This window comes from Lontra canadensis, unplaced genomic scaffold (assembly GCF_010015895.1).
Source record: "Lontra canadensis isolate GAN:19392208 unplaced genomic scaffold, GSC_riverotter_1.0 scaffold20, whole genome shotgun sequence".
In the NCBI taxonomy this organism is placed as follows: Eukaryota; Metazoa; Chordata; class Mammalia; order Carnivora; family Mustelidae; genus Lontra; species Lontra canadensis.
The window spans coordinates 15453423-15476464 of NW_022631014.1; the positions used below are offsets into that span (position 1 = coordinate 15453423).

A 23042-nucleotide genomic window follows, 5' to 3' on the forward strand; every position below is an offset into this window, starting at 1 on the left:
CTGGAGCGGTGGACCTAGGGCTAGACCTCTAACTTCAAAATGCTAGTTTGAGCCTTTGAGTAAACAACACTTTGGAGAAGTATGTTTTCAAATCCTCTTGCAGCTGTCATGGAGGATTGTCGAGGATGAATTGGTCTATATACATTGTTCTTTATCTTTCCCAAAGGCATGTGGTTTCCCTCTGTGGTTATGATATGTTTATTGTATACATCTGAGCATTGGCAGTTTAATATTTGATCCTATTATTAAAATATTGCATTTTTTTTTCTTTAGCTGCTTTTAAAAATTTATATGCCTTTAATTTTTTGAGTAGGATGAAGCAAGAAGGCCAGTGCTCCAAGATCTTCAGTGGGATTTGAAGAGGGACTGAAGGGGAGTGCAAATGGGACTGGTTTCTGAACACCTTTATTTTCTCGTCTTCATAGATACTCTTGGAAGGGCCTGGCACATTGAAGTTTAGTAATTTTTGCTTGGCCAAAGTAGAAGGTGAAAATTTGGAAGAGTTCTTTGCTTTGGTGGCAGCAGAAGAAGGCGGAGGTGATAGTGGGGAAAATGTACTGAAGAAAACTGTAAAAAGTAGAGCCAAAGGTATGTGGAGAGCTTACAGATCAGAACACTGCCCAAGTCATGTGTTTAGGAGATAATGTCGACTTTGTGTTTTTGCCAGTCAAATTAATATATTGAAAATAACAGTAGAAATCTGGGTATGGGGATGGCTTTGTCCATAGCCCAAAGGTTTTTGCATAGGTCCAATACTGTGTAAAGTACAGGGAATCTCTAACAAAGCTTGTATTCTATCCTTGGCTTTCTATGTCACCACTCATTGAATATGGGGATGGCCATTTTGTCCTGCTTCCTTCTGTATCCTAAGTACTTACAATAGTGCCTGGCACACACTATAGGCTCAGTAGATATTTTTTCTGCATTGATAAGTAGCTGATACTCTGAAATTAAGGGAAATTGTTAGGGTGCATTTTTGGGACATGGTTTTACCAGTGAGATGGGGCCTGGAGTGTTAAGAGTTGTTGTACTTGAGGGGAGATTGTGAAGTGATACCTTTTGTAATACTCTGTTTTTAGAGAGGGGAGTGTGCGAGTGGAGCTGGGGGCAGGAAGGGCAGAAGGAGAGGGAGAGAGAGAATCCAAGCAGACTCTGTGCCAAGTGCGGAGCTGATGTGGGACTTAGTCTCACAACCCTGAGATCATGACATGAGCCAAAATCTAGAGTTGGAGCTTAACTGACAGAGCCACCAGGTGCCCCTCTTTTGTAATGTTCCATGTGTAAATCTGTTATCAAACTTAACACACGTAATCATTTTCTTCCCATGCAGTTATGTTGGTAGGGACTTCATTTGTTCATTAGTATGTTTATTAACTCAATGTTGAGGGAAGAAGAAAGTGCATAAATCAACAGAAATTAAGACATGTCCTAGACACTGGAAATACGGATGTGAACAAACAGGCAAAACCCCCAGGCCGACCAAACTAGCATTCTAATCGGGGAAGACTGACGTTCACCTTCAACACCTACTAATGATATGCCTATTAAGTGTTGGGCAGGGTGCCTGGGCATCTTGGGGGTCTTATTTATGCTTGCTTTCTCAGGAGCTGGTATAGTAAGGGCAAATAGGCCTTTCGTAAGTGTGTGTTGTGTGAGTGAATGTATGGATGAAATGTGATGGCATAGCAAAAATGTCACCTAGGAGAGCTTTAAACACTGAGGCCACTTGAGATTGCTGCCTTGGCTGTAATGGGCCCTGGGGATACTGTTTGCTGGAAGATTTACCTCAGTGGAATTTTATTTTCCCAGTGAGTGGTGATGACTTGCTTCATGGAAAGAACTTTCTCATTGGAAGATGGGCGGGTTTTCCGTGGAATTCTGGTGGGTGTTCTGCAACCCCTCAACCATGTGACTTAGGAGATGTCAGGGGACCCTCTAGGCTTCAGTTTCTCATCAGTAAATAAGGGAACTTGCTAATTCAATGCTACTTCTTTGTAATTTTTCTTTTTTAAGATTTTATTTATTTGACAGAGATCACAAGTAGGCAGAGAGGCAGGCAGAGAGGAGGGGAGAAGCAGGCTCCTCATTGAGCAGAAAGCCTGATGTGGGGCTCGATCCCAGGACTCTGGGATCATGACCTGAGCTGAAGGCAGAGGCTTTAACCCACTGAGCCACCCAGGCACCCCACTTCTTTGTAATATTAAACTTGTATAAAGTCTATGTGGCATACCTTAGTGTTCCTCACTAAACATTGCCTGTTCCCCTGGATTGCATCTTCTCCCTGCCAAAGTTTAGGAAGTGTGAGCAGAAGTGATGGGAGTTACTCTGAGGTGGGCATTTTCAGAGCCAGTGTGCAGTTTGCCATGTTCTTTCCCCCGTCTTGGTGATGATGGAAGCCTGTGTTGAATGGTGTCTCTGTCAGCCTGGCTCTTGGAGTGATTCTGAGGGTCAGGGCCCCTGGGCTGACCTGTGGCGGACGTGTAGTTGGGAGTAATAAATAAACCTTTGTTGGTAAGCCAGTGGGAATTTGGGCTGTTACTGCTATATAATTTAGCCTATTCTAATGAAAATATTATAATCAAAGATTCTTTTGATTATTTAAATTGTTACCTTAAAAAAGAATATACTAATAATTGTGTCACACCTCTAACTCAAGTGGGTTTTTGAAACCTCTTTGTGTTCTTATGTATCCTTGTAAATGAAACCTTAAAATTAGAAATCATTAAAAAATATGGAATACACAGGAAGGCCTAGGGAGGTAGATTTGTTTTGGGGATTGATACAAATGCCTAACAAAGTTGTTTTTATACTTCTAGGATCTCTTACATATACAGCGCCAGAAATTTTAAGGGGTGCTGACTTCTCCATCAACAGTGACCTCTGGTCTTTGGGCTGCCTGCTTTATGAAATGTTTTCAGGTGATTACTTTCTGGTTCATTTTAAAATCTGAGCTGGGCACACACAAAAGGATGAAGTCTGTAGTTTGCAGCAATTTTACCTGGAAGATGGGAAAAAAACCTGGCTTTTCAAAAAAAAATTTTTTTTTTAAAGATTTTATTTATTTATTTGTCAGAGTGCACAAGGAGCCAAAGAGGCAGGCAGAGGCAGAGAGAGAAGCAGGCTCCCTGCCGAGCCAGGAGCTCAATTCGGGACTTGATCCCAGGATCTTAGGATCATGACCTGAGCTGAAGGCAGTGGCTTAACCCATTGAGCCACTCAGGCATCCCACCAAATTTTTTTTTTAAAGATTTTTTATTTTTTATTTTTATATTTGACAGAGAGATCACAAGTAGGCAGAGGGGCAGGCAGAGAGAGAGGAGGAAGCAGGCTCCCCGCTGAGGAGAGAGCCCGATGTAGGGCTCGATCCCAGGACACTGGGATCATGACCTGAGCGGAAGGCAGAGGCTTTAACCCACTGAGCCACCCAGGTGCCCCTCCACCAAATTTTTATATAACTGGTTTTAGCTTGCTTTTCTCTGTATTCCTCCTGTATTTTTGGTGTCTACGCATACGTCTGGAACCTTTAACATAATAGGTCAAGAAACTTCTGATGTATAGGTGTTTTTCATGATAATCATTTGGAAAAATGTGCCTACTTATTAGATTATTAGATTATTATAGATTATTAAAAGTTTAAGGTATCTTGTGCCTGTGAATTAGTCAGATGTGTCCAGTGGCCCATGCAGCCCTGGGATTGTGGCGATGGTCCATAAATGCATCAGCATATTTGTTAGGCTGATAGGCTTTGAATTAGAGAACTATAAAAATATACAGTGTGCCTGGTCTGTACCAAGCATTCAGTAAGTAGTTCTTGCTCTATATTTTTTCCTCTCAATTATATAATCCTAAACTATCTGTAGTTGAGATTTATTTAGAATTATTAGTGATAGCAAAGTATTGTCTAATTTTGCAGTTTTTCTTATGGTTTCAGGAAAACCTCCATTCTTCTCAGAAACTTTTTCAGAATTAGTTGAAAAGATTTTTTATGAGGATCCTTTGCCACCTATTCCAAAAGGTAAGATTTTTTTTATTATTTTTTATTTTTGTGGTAAAGGCAGCTAGTTTTCATCTGACACTAATGGTACATTTTAATCTAAAATCAGTTTTTAATTCCTAACCCTCAAATTTACATTTTATAGATCCAGATTAATATTTTTAGAAATGTTAGCATTCCTTTTGCTTTTTTCTTAAGACACTAAAATGAAGACCGAAGTACTACTAATAGATTCCCTCATTTAAAAGCACAAATTATTTTGTGCTCTTATATCAACAGAAGTCTGATTAAAGATTTTAAAAACCCAACCTTCTGTGTTTTTCTTTCTTGTGTATGTATCATTTACTTACACTGTGCTTATGTTCCATGTAGTTATTTCTGTTTAAAATTCAAATAAGGACAAGCCAGGCATTTGTCAGTCCTTCTCTATCTCAGTGAATCAGAATGTCCCTGATGTGTTTTTAGCCTTTTTTTAAACTAGATATAGTTGTAGTATTTTAAAAGTATTGGAACTTTTATCATGTGAATTTTGATTAACATAACAATCTACCACTAGCAATTTTAAAGCAAGAAAAGGAAAAAAACCCCGAACACACAAAGTAAAGCACTTTGGTGTGCGTGAAAGTGCTGTGCTCACAAAAGGAGTTTCAAGACACACATGTGAAAATAGGACTTTATAAAACAATGTACATTTTTAGAAGAAAAAACTTAGAGAACTAATCTATGGAACTGGGAATACAGAATTCTTTTAGGATTTCAAGAGCCATCCTAAGGAGAAAAAAACCCTCAAAACCTTATTTTGAAAATAGTCTGTACTTACTAAAAAGAGCAAAACTGCATTTGTTTTTCTTTTAACTTTTATATTAAGAATGACTGGTTTCTATAAAACCTATCTCCTGTAATGATGATTTCTGATTTTTGTTTTTAATACTGACAGTATTGATTATGGGTTTGTCCTGTAAGTTAAGGATTTTTATGCAGGGAAGAGAAATCTGAAAATGCAGGTGTCAAAGATCTGGTGGCCCAGACTTATTTAGCGATCTTCCTGTGACTGTGGCCATAGTGCCCAGTAACACCCTCTGTTTGATGTGTTTGTCCATTGTCTTCATGGCCACTTGTAACCAGAGACTGGTAATGTGGTTGTGGTATAATCTAATTTAAAAAGAACTAATAGTTGGAGAATACTGGAATTGGCCAATATCATCATATTGTGTTATCTATTTTCCTGTTAAAAAAATCTTTAGAATAGGGAGAGGGAGAAAAGAGGGATTGCAAATATTTTTATTATGCATTGTGAAGCCACATTGGTCAAATTAAGAATGCCTCAGAAAATGAGGCATAATTAAAAGTTAAAGACAAGGGATGAGTACGCCAGGCTTGTGGTTCTTCCTGGGCTTTATGCAATAAAGAGAAAATGAAGTCAAGACTTAGTTTTTGAGATTCATGTTTTTTGTGTTCTAGGAAAACACATTTCTTTTTATGCCCACACCTCACCCCCATTAAATGGAGGCTGTAATTGTTAGTAATGGATTCAGTGTTCTCTTAAAAATGATACGTGCTTAGAGTACTGTTACTCTAAATGTTTTTGCAGAGTATGTATTCATATACTTACCACTTGTTTTTCTGTTTGGGAATTTGTGTATAGATCCTTCTCGTCCTAAAGCTTCTTCAGATTTTATTAATTTGCTTGATGGTTTACTTCAAAAGGATCCTCAGAAGAGGTATGTGTGGGTAGTATTTTAATATGAAGAAGAGGAATCTTTTTCTCCTTTCACATACTTCTAAAATAGTACTGTTATATACAGAGAGCTATTCAAATTACTCAACATAAACTCAGATTTCTTTCTTTTTCTTTTTTTTTTTTTGAGTGTTTATTTTTTCTGTTTGCAGGGGTTTTATAGTTTCCAATTCCAGTTAATATACAGTGTAATATTAAAGATTTATTTATTTTAGAGAAAGTGAGAGAGGGTGAGTGAAGGGAGGGGCAGAGGGAGAGGGAGAAAGGGACTCCCTGCTGAGTGGGAGGTCCTGCATGCAACTTGACCCATGACCCTGAGATCATGACCTGAGCTGAAATCAGGAGTCAGCAGCTTAACCTACTGAGCTGCCTGGGAGTCGCCAACACATAGTGTAGTATTAGTTTTAGGTGTACCGTATAGGGATTCAACAGTTCCATACATCATCCTGGGCTCATCACAGCGAAGGCCCTCCTTTATCCACGTCACTTACTCACCTATCCTCCCGCCTTTCTCCCCTCTGGTAGCCAGCAGTTTGTTCTCTCTAGTTAAGAGTCTGTTTCTTGGTTTGGCTCTTTGTTTGCAGGGGTTTTTAATCCCGAGGAAGTTTTTGAAGTCCATTTCTCCTTTAATAAATAGTTGTATAGTAGATTGACGGATTTTCTTATAACTCCTAGATCCAAGAGGGTGTTTTTTCCCATTGTGGATTTCAGGTTAAAACTGTCATATACTATTGAATGAAGGATGATGCTGTCAAGAGAGTTAACGTTATAGCTACTAAGTGGTATTTTAATGTGATATGTTTTTCTGATGATCCTGTCATAACAAGGGTATCAAGTGCGAGGATAATAGGCACAGCGTGAGTTTTCCAGGTTATAGTAATGGTAGGAAGTTAGAATTCACTGTGGCAAGGGGTGGGGGAGGGTGGAAGGGCGGTGGGAAGTCTGGTGGGGGTCTCCCTGGGTTGGCAGACAAGAGCAACTGGTTTCTACTTCAGATTCTGCCACTAGGTAACTGGGGGGTTTTAGGCAAGTATTTGGGGGTCTCTGCTTCAGGGTGTAAAATGAAGTCAGTTTATTGTAGCATGTAAAATAATTCAGTCTCTAGCTTCCCTAAGTATAAGTGAAAAACTACAGAAGGAGCTACTAATTCTTGTGTAAGCATACCTTGTGCATAAATGGATGCTTTTAGGATTGCTGTTATTTTGCTGTGATCTTCAAGACACCTTTTGATAGGATACAAATATACTTAATTTAGGATGGTGTATTCACATTTCCACATGTTTATATCCTTGTATACTTTGTTGCATAAATGGTACCACTCTGTAACCTAGTTCTTTCTCTATGTCCACTAAGTCCTTCTACATGGCTGCAGAATGTACATGTGATAACCTAAGCATAGTAAACATTTAAATGGTTTCTTGATTTAGAATATTCCATGGGATGCGACAGTAGAAATCCTTTGGTGTAATTGTTGTTGTTCACTTAGGCAGTTAGCAGCTTTGGAGAGATTTCTTACGGTGTGGTTGGTGGCCAGAGGCTAAGAACATGAAACAGTTTGATGCCCTTGCTACATTCTTGGGATGTGTGCTGGTTTAGTAACCCTCCCAGTGTTACCTTCAATAGACTTTGTTGACCTTATATTTGCTAAGCTGCCAGATAAAAAAGAAAGAAATTTCACTTTATTGGCATTTTAAAATTTCTGCTAGTGAGTTTTAAGAGCCCTTTGTACAAAAGGGTTATTGTATGTAATTGCAGATTCCTTTTGTTAATCATGTTTTAATTTTGACCTAGGTAGGTTTTATTATATTTTCCTTTAAGTAGGCTCCATGCCCAGTGTGGAGCCTAACTCAGGGCTTGAACTCATGACCCTGAGATCAAGACCTGAGCTGAAATCAGAGTCGGATGCTTACCTGACTGAGCCACCAGGCGCCCTAAAGTGTTTTTATTTCATAATCCTATTCTTTCATTTTGAAATTTGAGTTAGGCTTAACCATTCCTAGTCTGATGATTATAACCAGAAGCATGCTTTATTAGTTGTAAAAAGTAATGCTTTGAAAGTGAGTCTGGGTTTTAGTTACGGTCTGAAGTCATTCTAATATGGGTGAACTAGCTAGATAACATTTTGGCTCCTACACAGAAGTGTGACTGTGTAAAATTATGAGGTTAATTTTCTTCTTTATTTCTGAATGCAGTTTTAAAAGAAGTTCCCAGAATAAAATGTGTGAAACAGGTAGGGTATATAGAATAAAGGATGACAGAATTATAGATTGATAATGTTGGATATATTTAGTTTAAAATTTTAAGCTAATTTTAGATTCCATTCATAGAATGTTTTTGAGAACCAAAATGTTTTCATCAGGCTCAGTGGAATATGAGCCCTGAAACTTCTAATACTTAATTGTCAGACTCTTTCCTTCTATACCATTTAAGGTTCTGAATTATTTTTTTGTGTTTCACTAAGAGATTAATTATATACTAAAATGAAACTAGGGGCACCTGGGTGGCTCAGTCGGTTCATGTCTGACTCTTGGTTTTTGCTCAGGTCATGATCTCAGGGTGGTGCAATTGGGCCCCGAATCAGGCTCCACGCTCAGTGGGGAGTCTGCTTAAGACTCTCTCCCTCATCCCCTCTGGCCATATGCTTGCTCTCTTGTGCTCTGCCTTTCAAATAAATAAAACCTTAAAAACAACTAAATGAAAGAATTGCTGAGGTACATTTATAGAGAGAAATTTATAAATCATAAATTCTGGTAGATGTAGTTGGGACATGACTTGGGAACTGTGGATGGTACATCATGTAGAATTTTAACATTTTTGTTTTATAAAGATTAACTTGGGCAGGCCTACTGCAGCATTCATTTTGGAAGGATGCCTTCACTAGGAAAGATCAGGAATCAAGCATTGAGGATTCCAACATCAGGTAGAAATATAAGCTTATCTTTGTGTGGGGGGCATTGTTATTAAATGATCTTACGGATTACTGTTCTATCAATGCAGCGTCAATGACCTGAATTTCTCTGCTTGCTAGGAGAAAATCTTTTAAGTTTTGCTAAAGAATTTAATCATGACATTGTATTCTCAAATTTGTTCATTTTCTCATTAGTTGTTTATTATCCAGTCAGTGATTTAGTATGATGGTCATTAGCTCTGGCCACCAAATGTAACTCACGGTCCACCTTGCAGGCACGTAGTAGGATTTCCTTTCCCTCTTTTGAGTTAGGTGTGGTCCTGGGACTGGCTTTGGCTAATGAAACGTGAGCAGAAGTGATGTGTGTTCTGCATAGAAACCTTGTGAGCCAGTGTGAGATCTGACACATTTCTTCCTGCTGATGAGGTAACTGGGATGAAAATGTCCAAATGGGGTTGCTGTCAGGCTGAGTCTTCAGTGACTGTGATTAGTGTTGCTTCCCTGCCAGCCTTCAATGGCTGTGTGCATGAGTGAGACTCTGGGATTTGTGGGTTGTATGGTTACCACAGCATAACCTAGCTCCTGTCTGAGCCTGACTGAAATACCTCGTATTTATTATAAAATCTTCTTAGCCCAGGACACTTACACAAGTAATTTTATTAAGAACCAGGTGAGAAGTGGTCAAGTAAAGTTCTGCTAATTAGCTTTCCTCCCTCTCCACTTATTCAGTGGTGAATGGTTGTCTGATTCTTGATTTTCATGTTGGCAAATTCAGTGTATTGGATGGCGAACACTGAATTTTAATAAGGTCTCTCCCTAACTTGGGTTTCTCCGATCCAGTGAGATTTAACCGTACTCTCTCCATTGTGTTAGGCTCTGGGGGAACTCCAGAAAGAAGGACCCTGGTCTTGGTCCTCCTGCATCAGCAAGTTACAGAACACCTCTGCCCTTAGTTTGTCATCTTCCCTTTTAATCTCTGTGCTTTTGATTTCTTTTCTTGTCTTGTTGCCCTTGCTGAGCCTTTTTTTTCTTTCCTGTAAGATGTTGAATCAGTAGTGATGAAAGTGAACATCTTTGCCTGGTTTCTGCCTCTGGGATGAAAGCCTTCAGCCTTTCACCATTAAGTACAATGAGCTGGAGGTTTGTGTAGCTGCTCTTTTTAGTTTGAATGAACATTCAATTTTTGTCAAATGCCTTTTTGTATCAGTTGATGAAGATCATATGCATTTTTTTCTTGAGACTCTGATTATGGACTCTTACATACATCAGTTTTCAAATATTGAGCCAGCCTTATAATCCCACAATAAACCCTACTTAGTCATGCTATGTTATAATTTTTATGTTTTGCTGCAGGTGTTTGGGGCCAAGTGGCAGGAGGACAGCAAGACAGGAGAAAGAAAGAACAGAGCAATAGGGATTTGTTTCATGTTCTTGGGATCCTAGCTATCTGATTAGAGAAGATGCCCCTCCCTCAGTTTTAGGCACCAGCTAGAAGCTGCTACTTTCCCAGCTAGCTGCTGCAGGAATACCTGGAGGCTGGAACAGAATAAAATGGAAAAAGAAAAAAAAAATCGAAAAAAAACAAAACAAACCAGGGAATTTCCCCTTAGAGGTCCCTTTTCCTGTTCTGTAGAGCAGAACTAGGAAGAATCTCTTGAGGGCTCCTCTTGTCTGTACTCATTGCCTTAGAGTCTAGGCCAGGCCATACTGGAAGGGTAAAAGGGAAACTGACTGTGGGTTTATTGGTACTTTGAGTTCTGGTTTCTTTGTCCAGTCTGCGTGCTGTATTTATTTTTCAGAGATAAGGTTTATAGACTCCATACAATGCCTTTGGTATTGTAAGTGCTCATTTTAGCCACACTGTGTCCATACTTTCCAACCCCATGGCTTTGCCAGATGTTACCTGTAATTTAACGATCTTTTCCCATCTCTTGTTCTACACAGAAAATGCTAGAAGGCTCAAAAGTAAATTTGATCGTGTTGCCTTTCTCCTGTTGAACAGCAGGAAAGTGATGGAGCTTTCTGGGACACAAGATCGCAAGGAGTTTGTGAAGCCTCTGAGTGGACAAGCCATGGGGGAGAAGAGTGGTCAGCGATTAAGTCACTCTTTGAGACTAGGTGAGCTCTCACTAGAGCATGTTCGTGTCACTAATGATACTTTTTAAGGGTTTCTAGTTTTTGTTACCATTCTCTTTAAGTTTCTGTCTGTATCCTGCTCTGCTCATAATATTTTTGGTCCTTTATGGATAATGTTTATCTTTCCTGCCACAGAAAATCCAGCGGATTTGCGGCCTAAAAGTACTGTTGGAGGTCAACCGAATGAGTCCATGTTTCTTCTCAGGTAGGTAAGATGACAGAGCTCCTCCCATGGACAGGAATCCATGGGAGGTGACAGTGGGGTCTTCCCAAAGCATCTCTTGTCCTGGTGGCAAGCTGTGTTGTGCAGAGATATAGGACAGGGATGTGAATGCCAGATTCCAGTTTCACTCTCTGCTTTCATAGTTATTGTTAAGTGCTGACAATTGGAATGTTGACTTGGCTGTGCATTTTTACAAGTTTTTAACAGCACCACCCATTTTTCCTATTCATAAGGGTTAAAACCTCTTCATTTTGTACTTTCCCTTCAAATAGTTGAATTTGAAATTTTAGCAATCTCTTTATTGGATAAAGACCTACAGGAAAGAACAGTTTTTTTTTTTAAAGTGTTTTATATGGAGGCATAAATAATGTTCACCTAATAATGTAATCATCAAATAGTTAAATATCAGAATAGTATTTTAATGTGATTAAGAAAAATACATTTAAAATTTTAGTAATATGTCTTAAGTTTTGTATTTTATTTATGGTTTTATTCTTAGACACAGTTTTATTTAATGACATAGGGGTTATAACAATAAACTAAGGTTTCCTGACTTGTTTTACCCTATTTAACTATAAAATATGTTAACTTTTATCTATATACATTCTAGGCATTTTATTTTACTTTTTATTTTTTTATTATTATTTTTAAAGATTTTTTTTATTTATTTGAGAGAGATCACAAGTAGGCAGAGAGATAGGCAGAAAGAGGAGGAAGCAGGCTCCCCATTGAGCAGAGAACCTGATGCGGGGCTTGATCCCAGGACCCTGGGATCATGACCTGAGCCGAAGGCAGAGGCTTTAACCCACTGAACCACCCAGGCACCCCCATTCTAGGCATTTTAAAGTTAGTTTTTAAAAACTTTGTATAATCTTTGGCGTATTTTGTTAATTAAATAAAGATTTGTTCTAGGAATAAATAGATAAGTGAAAGAGGTGAGAATCCTGATGTTTGGGAATTTGAAGGAACTTGTTGAAAAATACCCTAATTATCTGAGTGGAAACTTTTTTTTTTTTTGAAGATTTATTTATTTATTTGAAAGAGCGAGAGAGATTACAAGTAGGCAGAGAGGCGGGCAGAGAGAAAGGGGGAAGCAGGCTCCCTGCCAAACAGAGAGCCTGATGCGGGGCTTGATCCTAGGACTCTGAGATCATGACCTGAGCCAAAGGCAGAGGCTTAACCCACCGAGCCACCCAGGCACCCCCAAAATGTCTTAAAATAGGAAAAACTGCAAATCAGAGACCCAAGTATAATAGAGTGACCAACAGAGTATGACAACCATTTTTAACTGTAGGAGGAGTCTTTAAAAATAGATGCAGATTATAACTTGTTTCTTAAGTAGATACCAAGATCATATGCCATTTAAAACATTCTGAAATAAAATTGTAAATATTTTCCATCCTTTGTAGAATGTCTGATGTATTTTATTATGTCAATCCTGATACCAGCAGACATCTACAAAATAATAAAATCAATGTTTTAAGATTTCTAATTAAAATAGAAACTATGATATATAACATAGATTGTATAAATAAGAGGTAATAAATTAGCTAGGAAATTGCTTTAAAGACATTTACAAAAGTGTCAGATAAACACAAATTAGAATTTAAATATGAGATCACCTAGAATCTTTTTTTTTTTTTTTCCCCTCGTGAAGTGTTGAGTTTTTTTTTTTTTTTTCTCCAGATAATAGTTAACACATGAAAGTTTCTAAAAACTGAGTAATGTTGACTGGTTGGTATTTTCCAGTTCTCGTCCAACTCCAAGAACGAGCACTGCAGTAGGATTAAGTCCTGGTGAGGACAGGACTCAGCATTCACCCCAGAAGACTTCTCCTTCAACCAAGGTGAACACAAGGGAACTTTTTCTTTGTTTTTGTTTTTGTTTTTTTTTTCATATAAGATAGACTCAGAAGAATAATTACCAAGTTCATCTCTGAACTATGATCAAAGTGACGACATTTACAATTAAGTCATCTTCTTTGATGATCACTGGTTTTTCTGCTAAGTACTCTTAAGAGGGAGTTATGTCTTTGATAATGGCTTTCCTGAGATGTGACTGACATCCCATGCAATGCACCCGGGTAGAGTGTACAGTTCAGGTCTTTGAGCATATTTATGCAGTCATGCAGCCATCATCACAGTCATTTTGAAAACACTAATTATGCCACAAAGAAACCCCACACTTACTAGCCGTCACTCCTGTTTTCCCTCCGTTTCTCTCACCTCTTACCGTAGGCAACCACTCTTCTTTGTGGTTAGACATTTGTCTATTCTGGACATGACATGTAAATGAAATAACACAATATGTGTTCTTTTGTGATTGGCTTTTTTCACCTAACCTCATGTTTTTTAAGATTCGTCCAAATTATAGCATGTATCAGTCCTCTTTCTTTTTAGTGCCAAAAAGTAATCTGTTGCAGATGCCACATTTTATATTTCCATTCATTGGTTGGTGGACATTTGTGTCTTTTCCACCTTGTGGTTGTTGTAAATTGGGCTGCTGTGAACATTCATACATATGGTTTTGAGGGAGCATGTGTTTAATTTCTCCTCATACCTGTAGGAGTGTAATCGCGGCATTGTGTGGTAACTGCCATTTTACATTGCCCCCAGCAGTGATGAGAATGCCAGTGTTGACCCATCCCTAACAAAACTTGGTACTGTCCATTTGTTTTCTAATTATGGTAAAATAGATATTATGTAAAATTTACCTTTTGACTATTTTTAAGTGGACCATTCTGTGGCATTAAGTACCTTCCCATTTTTGTTCAACCATTCCTACCATCTATCTCCAGAACTTTTTTGTATCCCAAACTGAGACTGTATACCCACTAAACTGTCTTGGCAGCTATGATTCTCCTCTCTCTGTCTGTGAAGTTGCCTAGTCATCTCATCTAAGTGGAACCATATAATATTTGCCCCTTTGTGTCTGGCTTATTACACTCAGTGGGATATCTTCAGGGTCCAACCATGTTGTAGCATGTGTCACTTTCATTCCTTTTTAAGGCTGAATAATATTCCATTGTGTATAAGCCACATATTGTTTATCTGTTCATCTTTGGACACTTTGGTTGCTTCAGCCTTTGGGGTATTGTGAATAATTCATGGTAGCCATACTGGGGGGTGTGAAATTGTATCTAGTTTTGATTGGCATTTCTCAGGGCTAATTATGTTGAGTATCTTTTCATTCATATATATTTATGTGTGTGTATATACATATATACACATATATATATGTATTTCCTTTGGAAGAATTCAAATCCTTACCCATTTGAGTTGTAGGAATTCTTTGTATATTCTGGTGGTGGTGTCCTCTGAAGCACAGATATTTTAAATTTTGATGTAGTTCAAATGATCTCTTTGTGTGCATGTTTGTTGTTGCCTGTGCTGCTGGTGTCATAATTTAGAAGCCATTGGCTACTTGAAGGTTACAAAGGTTTATGCCTATGCTTAGCTCTTACCTTTAGCTCTTTAATGCATTTGAGTTAATTTTTGTATATGGCATGAGGCATATGCCAGCTTCATTGTTTTGCATGTGAATTTCCACTTGTCAGCACTATTTGTTGAAAAGACTGTTCTTTCCCCAATTAATTATCTTGGCATTCTTGTTGACTATCGATTGACTATAAAAGCAAGGTTTATTTCTGGACTCTCTAGTCTGTTGATCTATGCATCCTTCTCATGCTGGTAGTATAGTAACTGGTTAGCTACTTTATTTTTTATTTTAAGAGATAAAGCACAAGGGCGAGGGAGGGATGAGGGGGAGTAGAAGATGGAGAAGGAGAGAGGGATTTCCCAAACAGGCTTCATGCCCGACATGGAACTCAGTGTGGGGCTTAATCTCCTGACCCCGAGATCATGACATGAAGTTAAGAGTTGAACATTCAACCGACTGAGCCACACAGGTGCCCCAATAATTTTTTTTTTAAGTAGACTCTGTGCCCAGTGTGGAGCCCAATGAGGGGCTTGAACTCATGACCCTGAGATCAAGAGTCGAACGCTTAACCGGCTGGCCACCCTGATGCCCCTAGCTAGCTATTCTTCTTCTCCTTTCTCTTCTTCCCTTTTTTTTTTTTTTTTTTTTTAAAGATTTTATTTATTTATAGAGCACACAAGTAGGGGGAGCAGCAGGAAGAGGGAGAAGCAGGCTCCCCGCTGAGCAGGGAGCCAGTTGTGCAGCTCAATCCCAGGACCCTAAAATCATGACATGAGCCAAAGGCAGCCGCCTAACTGACTGAGCCATGCAGGTGACCCCTAGCTAGCTATTCTTGATCATCATAGCTTTTTAGTTAGTTTTGAAGTTAGGAGGTCTGACTCTTCTAACTTGTTCTTTTTCAAGTTTTTTTTGGCTGTTCTGGGTTCCTTGCATTTCCATGTGAATTTTAGGATCAGTTTTCACTTTGCATGTTTCTGAAGAAGGCAGGTGGGATTGTGATAGCAGTGACACTGAATTTGGGGAGTATGGCTATTTTAAAAATGTACAGTTTTCCTCCATGAATGTGGACTGTGTTTCTGTTTGTTTACGTCTTTAGTTTCCTTCATTCAGTTGTTTTTGAATGCAGAGATATTTTGAATTAGTTTTTCCAAGTTAACTCATTGTACTTAGTGCTTGAGAGATATACTTTCTTCTAGTTAGTACTGTAATTTTTAATGTGAAATGCATTTGGATTGCACGAAACTTCTGTATTGAAATGAAATATAAATGTATTATAATAAAATCTCATTCTGCTAATAATTGTTTAGTTATATGTGAATAGAAAATCAGTATAAAAGTTTAAAAAATGCATTTTGAGGGACGCCTGGGTGGCTCAGTTGGTTGGACGACTGCCTTCGGCTCATGTCATGATCCCGGAGTCCTGGGATTGAGTCCCGCATCGGGCTCCCAGCTCCATGGGGAGTCTGCTTCTCCCTTTGACCTTCTCGCTCATGCTCTCTCTTACTGTCTCTCTCTCAAATAAATAAAATCTTTAAAAAAAATAAATAATGCATTTTGAAATAGATGTTGAATATCTTCTGGCACATGGTTATTGTAGAGAAGTTTTACTTAATCATTTTATTGAGAATATTCAAGCAGTAATTATATAAGTACTATATGAGAGTATCTTTTATTTTTTAAGTGATACTTTTAAATTCAATTACAAAATTTTTATAATTGTAGAAAACTTGGAAACTGTAAAAGAGGACCAAAAAAAAAAAAAACCAAAAAAACCCTACTTGTAATTTAATTACCCAGAGGAACCATGGGTTACAATTTGATATTTCTTTTTGGTTCTATACATATGTATTCATTTTCAAATAAGGGAACATAATTTTTTAACTTAATTTTTTTTCATTTGGCGGATTATAGTGTTTGATCATTTAGCTTATTTCTGAGCATTATATTTTATTTTTGGCTATCACGAGTGGGTTTTTTTAAATAATTTTTTTTTTTTTTAAATAGAGAGTGTGAGTAGAGGTTGGGGAGGGGCAGAGGGAGAGGGAGAATAGGAGCAGGCTTTACACTCCGTGCAGAGCCTGATGCAGATCTTAATCTAACGACCCTGAGATCATGACCTGAGCTGAAATTAGGAGTTGGACACTTAACTGACTGAGCTACACAGGCTTCCTTGGTATCTCATTTTTGTAATTTGTTAGCTGTGCATATATTTTGTTTATATATAGGAAATTAATTTTTACATATAAATTTCTAACTGGTCTGCCTAATTCTCATAAGAATATATTATATACTAATATAACTAATTCATTGTGGCCTTTCTTTGAAGTCTTTGTCTTAAAAGTTCATGTCTTTAAGCATTAAAAGTTTTGTTTTCCAAAGTTGTTCCATACTTACTCTTCATGTATTTTTTTATATGTCTGTTTTCTAAGTTACAAAGGGGTAGTCTTGGTTCCAGGAATTTTGTTAGCTACTTACTCTATTCCTTTTTTCATGCCCCTGCCTCAGTTTTGGATAATTTCCTCATTTTTCACTTCACTGATTTGGTTTTGTCTTGTTCAGTTTGGTGGTTGGTGTTTCAGTGTAAATTCTTAATGTATAAATTCTTTTTTTGTCCTATGTGAAGTCCTAACGCAGAACACTAGGAATGAGACTTCTGTTTACTGTTTAAGTAGAGCACAAAGAAACATCTCATAGAATTGTTAGCAAATATCTGGTTACTCCTTTTCATTATGTGTTAGTTCTACTTCACCTTTTATAAAGGTAGATATGTAACACTTAGGTAACAGGTTAGTACTTGACCCTGAGATTCTTTTATGCTGTAATTTTAAGTTCGTACTGAATATTCTGTAAAGCGGAATAAAGTGATGAGCGTTCAGTGGATGAATGATAAAAACCATGCTGGTGACTGAAAAACCAGTTTGCCTCTGATTTAGAGCATCAGACTAGAGAAGCTCCGTTTCCTGGTCCTCACCAGTCTTTGTGGCAAACACAAACGAGTCGGTTACTTTGAGCTTTCTGTGTTTTCCTTCTGTAAAAATGGGAATGATACAGATGACTGAAGATCTTTGTGAGAATCAAAGAATTCTGTGAAAGTGTTTGATTTGCGAAGTGGGTGATTCACTGATCTAGGTGACCCTTCCAGGGGTGTCTTACTCAACATCTTATGAGCTCAGTTTTTGAAAGCTCTTCATGAGTCACAGAAACAAAGCCTCATTTTTGTTCTTATTTCAGAATACAAGCGGACACCTGAGTCAGCAGGACCTGGAATCCCAAATGAGAGAGTTTATCTACATGGACTCTGATCTCGTTGTCACCCCGATCATCGACAACCCAAAGGTGTGGAAAGATGCTCTAAGAGACCAGGGCTGAGCTTTAGCCTTCCCTGAGAGCTGGAATCCTGGTGTGATATTTTCATCACAAATATTCTTTGCCTTATTTTCTTGGCTGTTCCTTATGTCTGCTTTTATGTCACTCGTGCCGTGTGGCTACATTTCTGCTGTCCTGTCTGTAACACTCTCCTTTCTGCTTCACTGAGTGGTGAGTTTTTTTCTTCCTCTTCTGTATCAGCTCTGTCCTCCCTCCCTCCCCTCCATCCGTGGGCTTCTAGACCTCAGACCTTTGTTCTCAGTCCCTTCGTTTCTCCATGCATACTTGGGTGAATTTCTCTAGGCACTCTAATTGTGCAGGTGTTACGAAAGCAGATGGGAGTGAGCACTGCTCCCTCCAGCTGGGGTGGGTGGGCAGGGCACACACAGACCACACCCTCTCACCAGCGCTCAGGACTGCAGGCCAGATGGTGGGGAGATACTGGGAGCTTGGGGAGTCATGTTTCACAGGTATGCTTTGTACCCAGCATGATTTTTGTTGCTTCATGTCACTTGGAATGTACTACTGTATTACTGGGGAATGATGAGTATTCTCCTTAAGAAAATAAATATTAATTTTTCAGTCCCTCTGTACTACCTATTCTGTAATTTAATTTTCTTTCTTTCTTTCTTTCTTTCTTTCTTTCTTTCTTTCTTTCTTTCTTTTATTAAAGTCTTTCTATTTCAGTTTATGGCCATTTTCTCTCCTTTCATTGGGGAACATTAATTTAGAAAAAATGGGTTTTTGGATGTGTATTTACTAGGTAGACAAGATTTAATATAGATTACCCAGCAGTTTTTCATAATGGAGCTAATTCTTTTCATGAGTTCAGATGTCTGGCAGAATAATTGTATATTATGCCAAATTTAATGTGTAATAGGTCATTTTCCCAGTAGACCTTCTAAGAGCAGTTTGTAATTATCTTTTGACCATATTTTTTCTGCTTATTTCTTTTATGACCATACTTAATTGTTTTGGGGAAGCCTTAGTAGAAATTTTTTTAACTTCTAATTTTAAACATACAGAAGCGGTCCAAAAATAGTGGAGTTACTGTATAATTTTTACCCAGCTTCTCCTAATGTTAGCATCTTATAGCACCATAGAATGGTTAGCAAAGCCAGGGAATTAACATTGGTACAGTGCTAATAACTAAATTCCTGAATTTATTTGAATTTTACTAGTTTGTACTACTGATGTCCTTTTTCTGTTCTAGGGTTTCTTGTTAACAGTTTGCTGTTAGGCCTTCTTTTCCTCCTACTTCCCTGTCCTTGTGTTTCATGGTCTTATGGTAATTTCTCAGTCATTTCTTGGTTTTCATGACTTTGACATTGAAGCGTACTGGTGAGGTATTTTGTAGAATGTTGCTCAAGCTGGGTTTGTCTGTTTCTTATGATTACTGTATTTGAGGTTCTGCATTTTTGGCAAGAGTACTACCAGCAAAGCTTTTTAAAATTCTCTCTCTATAGAGAGGTTTTGGAGGATTTAGACTTAGAAATGATGGTTGAACTTTTTAATTAAATGACTCAAGATGAAAGTACCTTTTGTTCTAAACTTATGGATCCAGCTAACCATTTTTTTCTCCCCTTCCTTAAAACAGTCGTGTGCTTTCCTGTTCATGCTGTTTACAGCTTCCTGCAGTGGTGTGTTCTCGAATTCAACCATGAAGTTCTTACCATTCTTTAAAACCTTACCCCTTTTCCAGCTCTTCCACAAACCTTGTCAGCCTAAAGTGCTCGCTGCATTCTCTAATATTTTAAAAAGTTTTTTCTCTAGGGGAATGTTCCAACTATAATTATGTCCTGCCCAGTTTGCATTGTTCAATATTTGTTTGTTTGTCTTAACATGTTTCCAGTCAGAGTATCAGCTTTCTGACTGTAGGATTGTGTTTTTCACATCTTGGTTATCCCCCTTAGCATTTAGCCTCCTGCTTCACCCTCTCAGGTGCCCAATAAATATTTGTTGATATGACTAAATTTCTGACCTAGAGTTTTATTAGCTAAAGAGGATATCCTTTTGAGGATATCCTTACCAGGATCAATTGCTTCTTTTTAAATGAAGCTTTATTTTATTGTCGATATCAATTGAAGTGATATTCTAAAATTTTTACCTATTTAAAGTAAATTCTACCCCCAACATGGGGTTTAAACTCACAACTCAGAGATCAGAAGTCACATTTTCTACTGACTGAGCCAGCGAGGTTCCCTGAAATGATTTTATTTTTATAAATTATTATCTGTCTTTTGTATTTGAATCTGAAGGGCAATGTTGAATTCTTTTTCTTTTTAGTGACAAATTTTCATTTTTTTTTTCCTGCCCTAATTGATTTATAATCTGGTAACAGGAGGTATATCAGGAGATAGATATCTGTCTCAAAAGGCATCCTAAAAGTGTTTGTTTTTTCAACCACAGATAATGAAACAACCACCAATTAAATTTGATCCAAAGATACTGCATCTCCCGGCACATTCAGGTAGGATTATAGCGGCCTGGTCACACATAGACTCTTAGAAGATAGATATGAATAAGAAATTTAATAGCAAATGGAATATCATATTTATTAAGTAGCTGAGTTCCTGTTTTCTTGCCACCTAACTATTCTTGGGCAGTGCTGTGTATGTTATAAATCTGTAATCCATTGTGCCAGGCGTTCGCCTTACTCAGCTGAAAGTTCCTGTAAAGCTGTGTGGACCCTTCTCTTGCCCTTGCCTTTTGTAGATCCACTGACTTTCCAACATTTATGGTGCTCTTGTGGGTACCAAGGGTTGGAGACGACAATGAAGAATTGAGATTCTAGGGGTGCTTGGATGGCTCAGTTGTTAAGTGTCTGTCTTCGGGTCAGGTCATGATCCTAGGGTCCTGGGATTGAGCAGCACATTGGGCTTCCTGCTTGACAGGAAGCCCACTTCTCTCTCTCTCTTCCCCTGCTTGTGTTCCCTTTCTTGCTGTGTCTCTTTCTGTCAAATAAATAAAATCTTAAAAAAATAAAGAATTGAGGTTCTATTTCAGAGTGGGGCAGTTGAGAAGGGGGTCAGGTGGTTCACTTTTGTGGGGATGGTGTGGGAATGGAGATACTTCAAGGATGATTGTTAGGTTTCCTTTCATCTAATGGGAAGTCTTATTTGGGATGAACATTAGAAATTGTTTTATACCTTAAATTTTGATGGATATTGTTTGAGAAAATGTATTTGCAGCTATTAAGCTCGAGCCAGAAAAAATTCATTTTCCTAGCTAGAGTATAATCTATAATTTAAAAGCAACTCAAAGTAAATTAAAAATAAAATGTGTTCAAATTTAAATAAACTGCCAAGTAGGTGGCTCAGTGGGTTAAGACTCTGCCTTTGGCTCAGGTCATGATCTCAGGGTCCTGGGATCGAGCCCTTCGGCAGGCTCTCTGCACAGCAGGGAGCCTGCTCCCCCCCCCCCCCCACCCCTGCCTGCCTCTCTGCCTACTCTGATCTCTGTTGAATAAATAAATTAAAAAAAAATCTTAAAACAAAACTGTGCCAAGTAGAACCATATTCATGAAAACCTTGGAGGAGTATTTCAAAATAATATTCCTTCCCTCTGTCCCTTTATGTTGAGGTATTTTAGGAAATTATTACAGGTTATTTTGTTTAAGGATAGAAATTAGCTGAAACTATGTTAATTTTATTTTATTTTTATTTATTTTTTTTAATATTTTATTTTATTTATTTGACAGAGATCACAAGTAGAGAGGCAGGCAGAGAGAGAGAGAGAGAGAGAGAGAGAGAGAAGCAGGCTCCCTGCTGAGCAGAGAGCCCCGTGCGGGACTCGATCCCAGGACCCTGAGATCATGACCTGAGCCGAAGGCAGCGGCTTAACCCACTGAGCCACCCAGGCACCCGTGAAACTATGTTAATTTTAGATGGCATCTCATGGCCCAGTTTTTGTTTTCTGTTTGTGGAGGGTTTGGACTTAGATTTTCCAGATGACTTTAGCTACAATATTAACCTGTTATGCTTAATACTTTCATTGAAACCTTTTAACAACTGTGCAGTTCTTGGCTTTTCAGATATTTTAAGGCTAGATTGCTTTACTTATACAAAGGCTATCTTGCTTTTTTGTAATACAATTTTATTTAGCTTTGTATTTTGTAGATTCTAGGTTGCAGGATGATTCTCCCGTGGGCATCTGCATAGTTTTCCATTCACATAGTGAAAAAGTTTCCATGGGTAGAAGAAGAGGGATCTAGAAGAATAAATAAAAGTAGTGTCATCTTTGGAGGACTTTATGGTTTTGACATTGTAAAGTTAGGATTTTCTTTGTCCTCATCTTAGCTATTGAAATTCTATGTTCCATTTATTTCTCTTGTAATGTTTTCAATTTTTTAAAAAAATATTTTACATGATACATACTTTGAACCTTTCCTTTCCTCTCCAGTGGATAAGTTAATATTTCTAAAAGACCAAGATTGGAATGACTTTTTACAGCAAGTGTGCTCACAGATTGACTCCACTGAAAAGAGCACAGGGGCCTCCCGAGCCAAGCTCAATCTCCTTTGCTATCTGTGTGTTGTGGCTGGACACCGGGACGTGGCCACCCGGCTCCTCCATTCCCCGCTGGTACGTAGTTCATTGTAAAGACTCCTTTCATGGTCCTCACAGCATGCCTTTTGTATGTAATTTTTGTATTTCTGTTGAGATTAAAACTTTAGTGCTAAAATACTAACTTGATCTAATTACAGTAGAAAAAAATGATTTATCAAGATTATAGTTTGCCAGAATTGTTTAATCCTCATGTCTGAAATCAGTTGAATAGACAGTGATCTTTAACTTCTTCTGTTTTCTCCTAGTGCAGGATTCACATTTCAGTTGTCTACAGGTCACATGCATTAGTCATGAACTAAGTGTATATCTTACTTTTTTTTTTATTCTAGTTCCAGTTGCTAATCCAGCATTTGAGAATAGCTCCAAACTGGGATATGTAAGTAACATTTATATTTTAATTATTCATTAAATAGTTACAACATATTTATCAAAAGCACATAGTTCTAAATTATTATATACTGAAGTAATAATTGCTCTGAATCCTAAGCAATCATAGGCATCCCAACAGTAAATTAAAAAGATTTCAAAAATAGGCCATATACTATTTTAATATAATTCTAGGATTATATAAACTACCTGTGGAAACTTTGTTACTCTTCCTCTTATGAGTATTCTTTATTAAACACTTGAACCCTGTGTTTTAATTTTGCTTCCTACAGAGATTTCCCTTG

At 37.9% G+C, this 23042-nt stretch overlaps 1 protein-coding gene across 1 annotated transcript in view; it reads left to right on the forward strand.

The window, feature by feature from the left end:
• ULK4 (unc-51 like kinase 4) overlaps positions 1-23042 on the forward strand; it is a 583110-nt gene that overhangs the window by 12663 nt on the left and 547405 nt on the right. The window contains exons 5-16 of the mRNA XM_032861108.1: positions 426-588; positions 2817-2918; positions 3932-4015; positions 5640-5715; positions 8560-8652; positions 10643-10758; positions 10912-10981; positions 12749-12845; positions 17669-17773; positions 20213-20273; positions 22205-22386; positions 22701-22747. Coding sequence (XP_032716999.1) covers positions 426-588; positions 2817-2918; positions 3932-4015; positions 5640-5715; positions 8560-8652; positions 10643-10758; positions 10912-10981; positions 12749-12845; positions 17669-17773; positions 20213-20273; positions 22205-22386; positions 22701-22747 — 1196 coding nt within the window. The remainder of the gene's footprint in view (positions 1-425; positions 589-2816; positions 2919-3931; positions 4016-5639; positions 5716-8559; positions 8653-10642; positions 10759-10911; positions 10982-12748; positions 12846-17668; positions 17774-20212; positions 20274-22204; positions 22387-22700; positions 22748-23042) is intronic.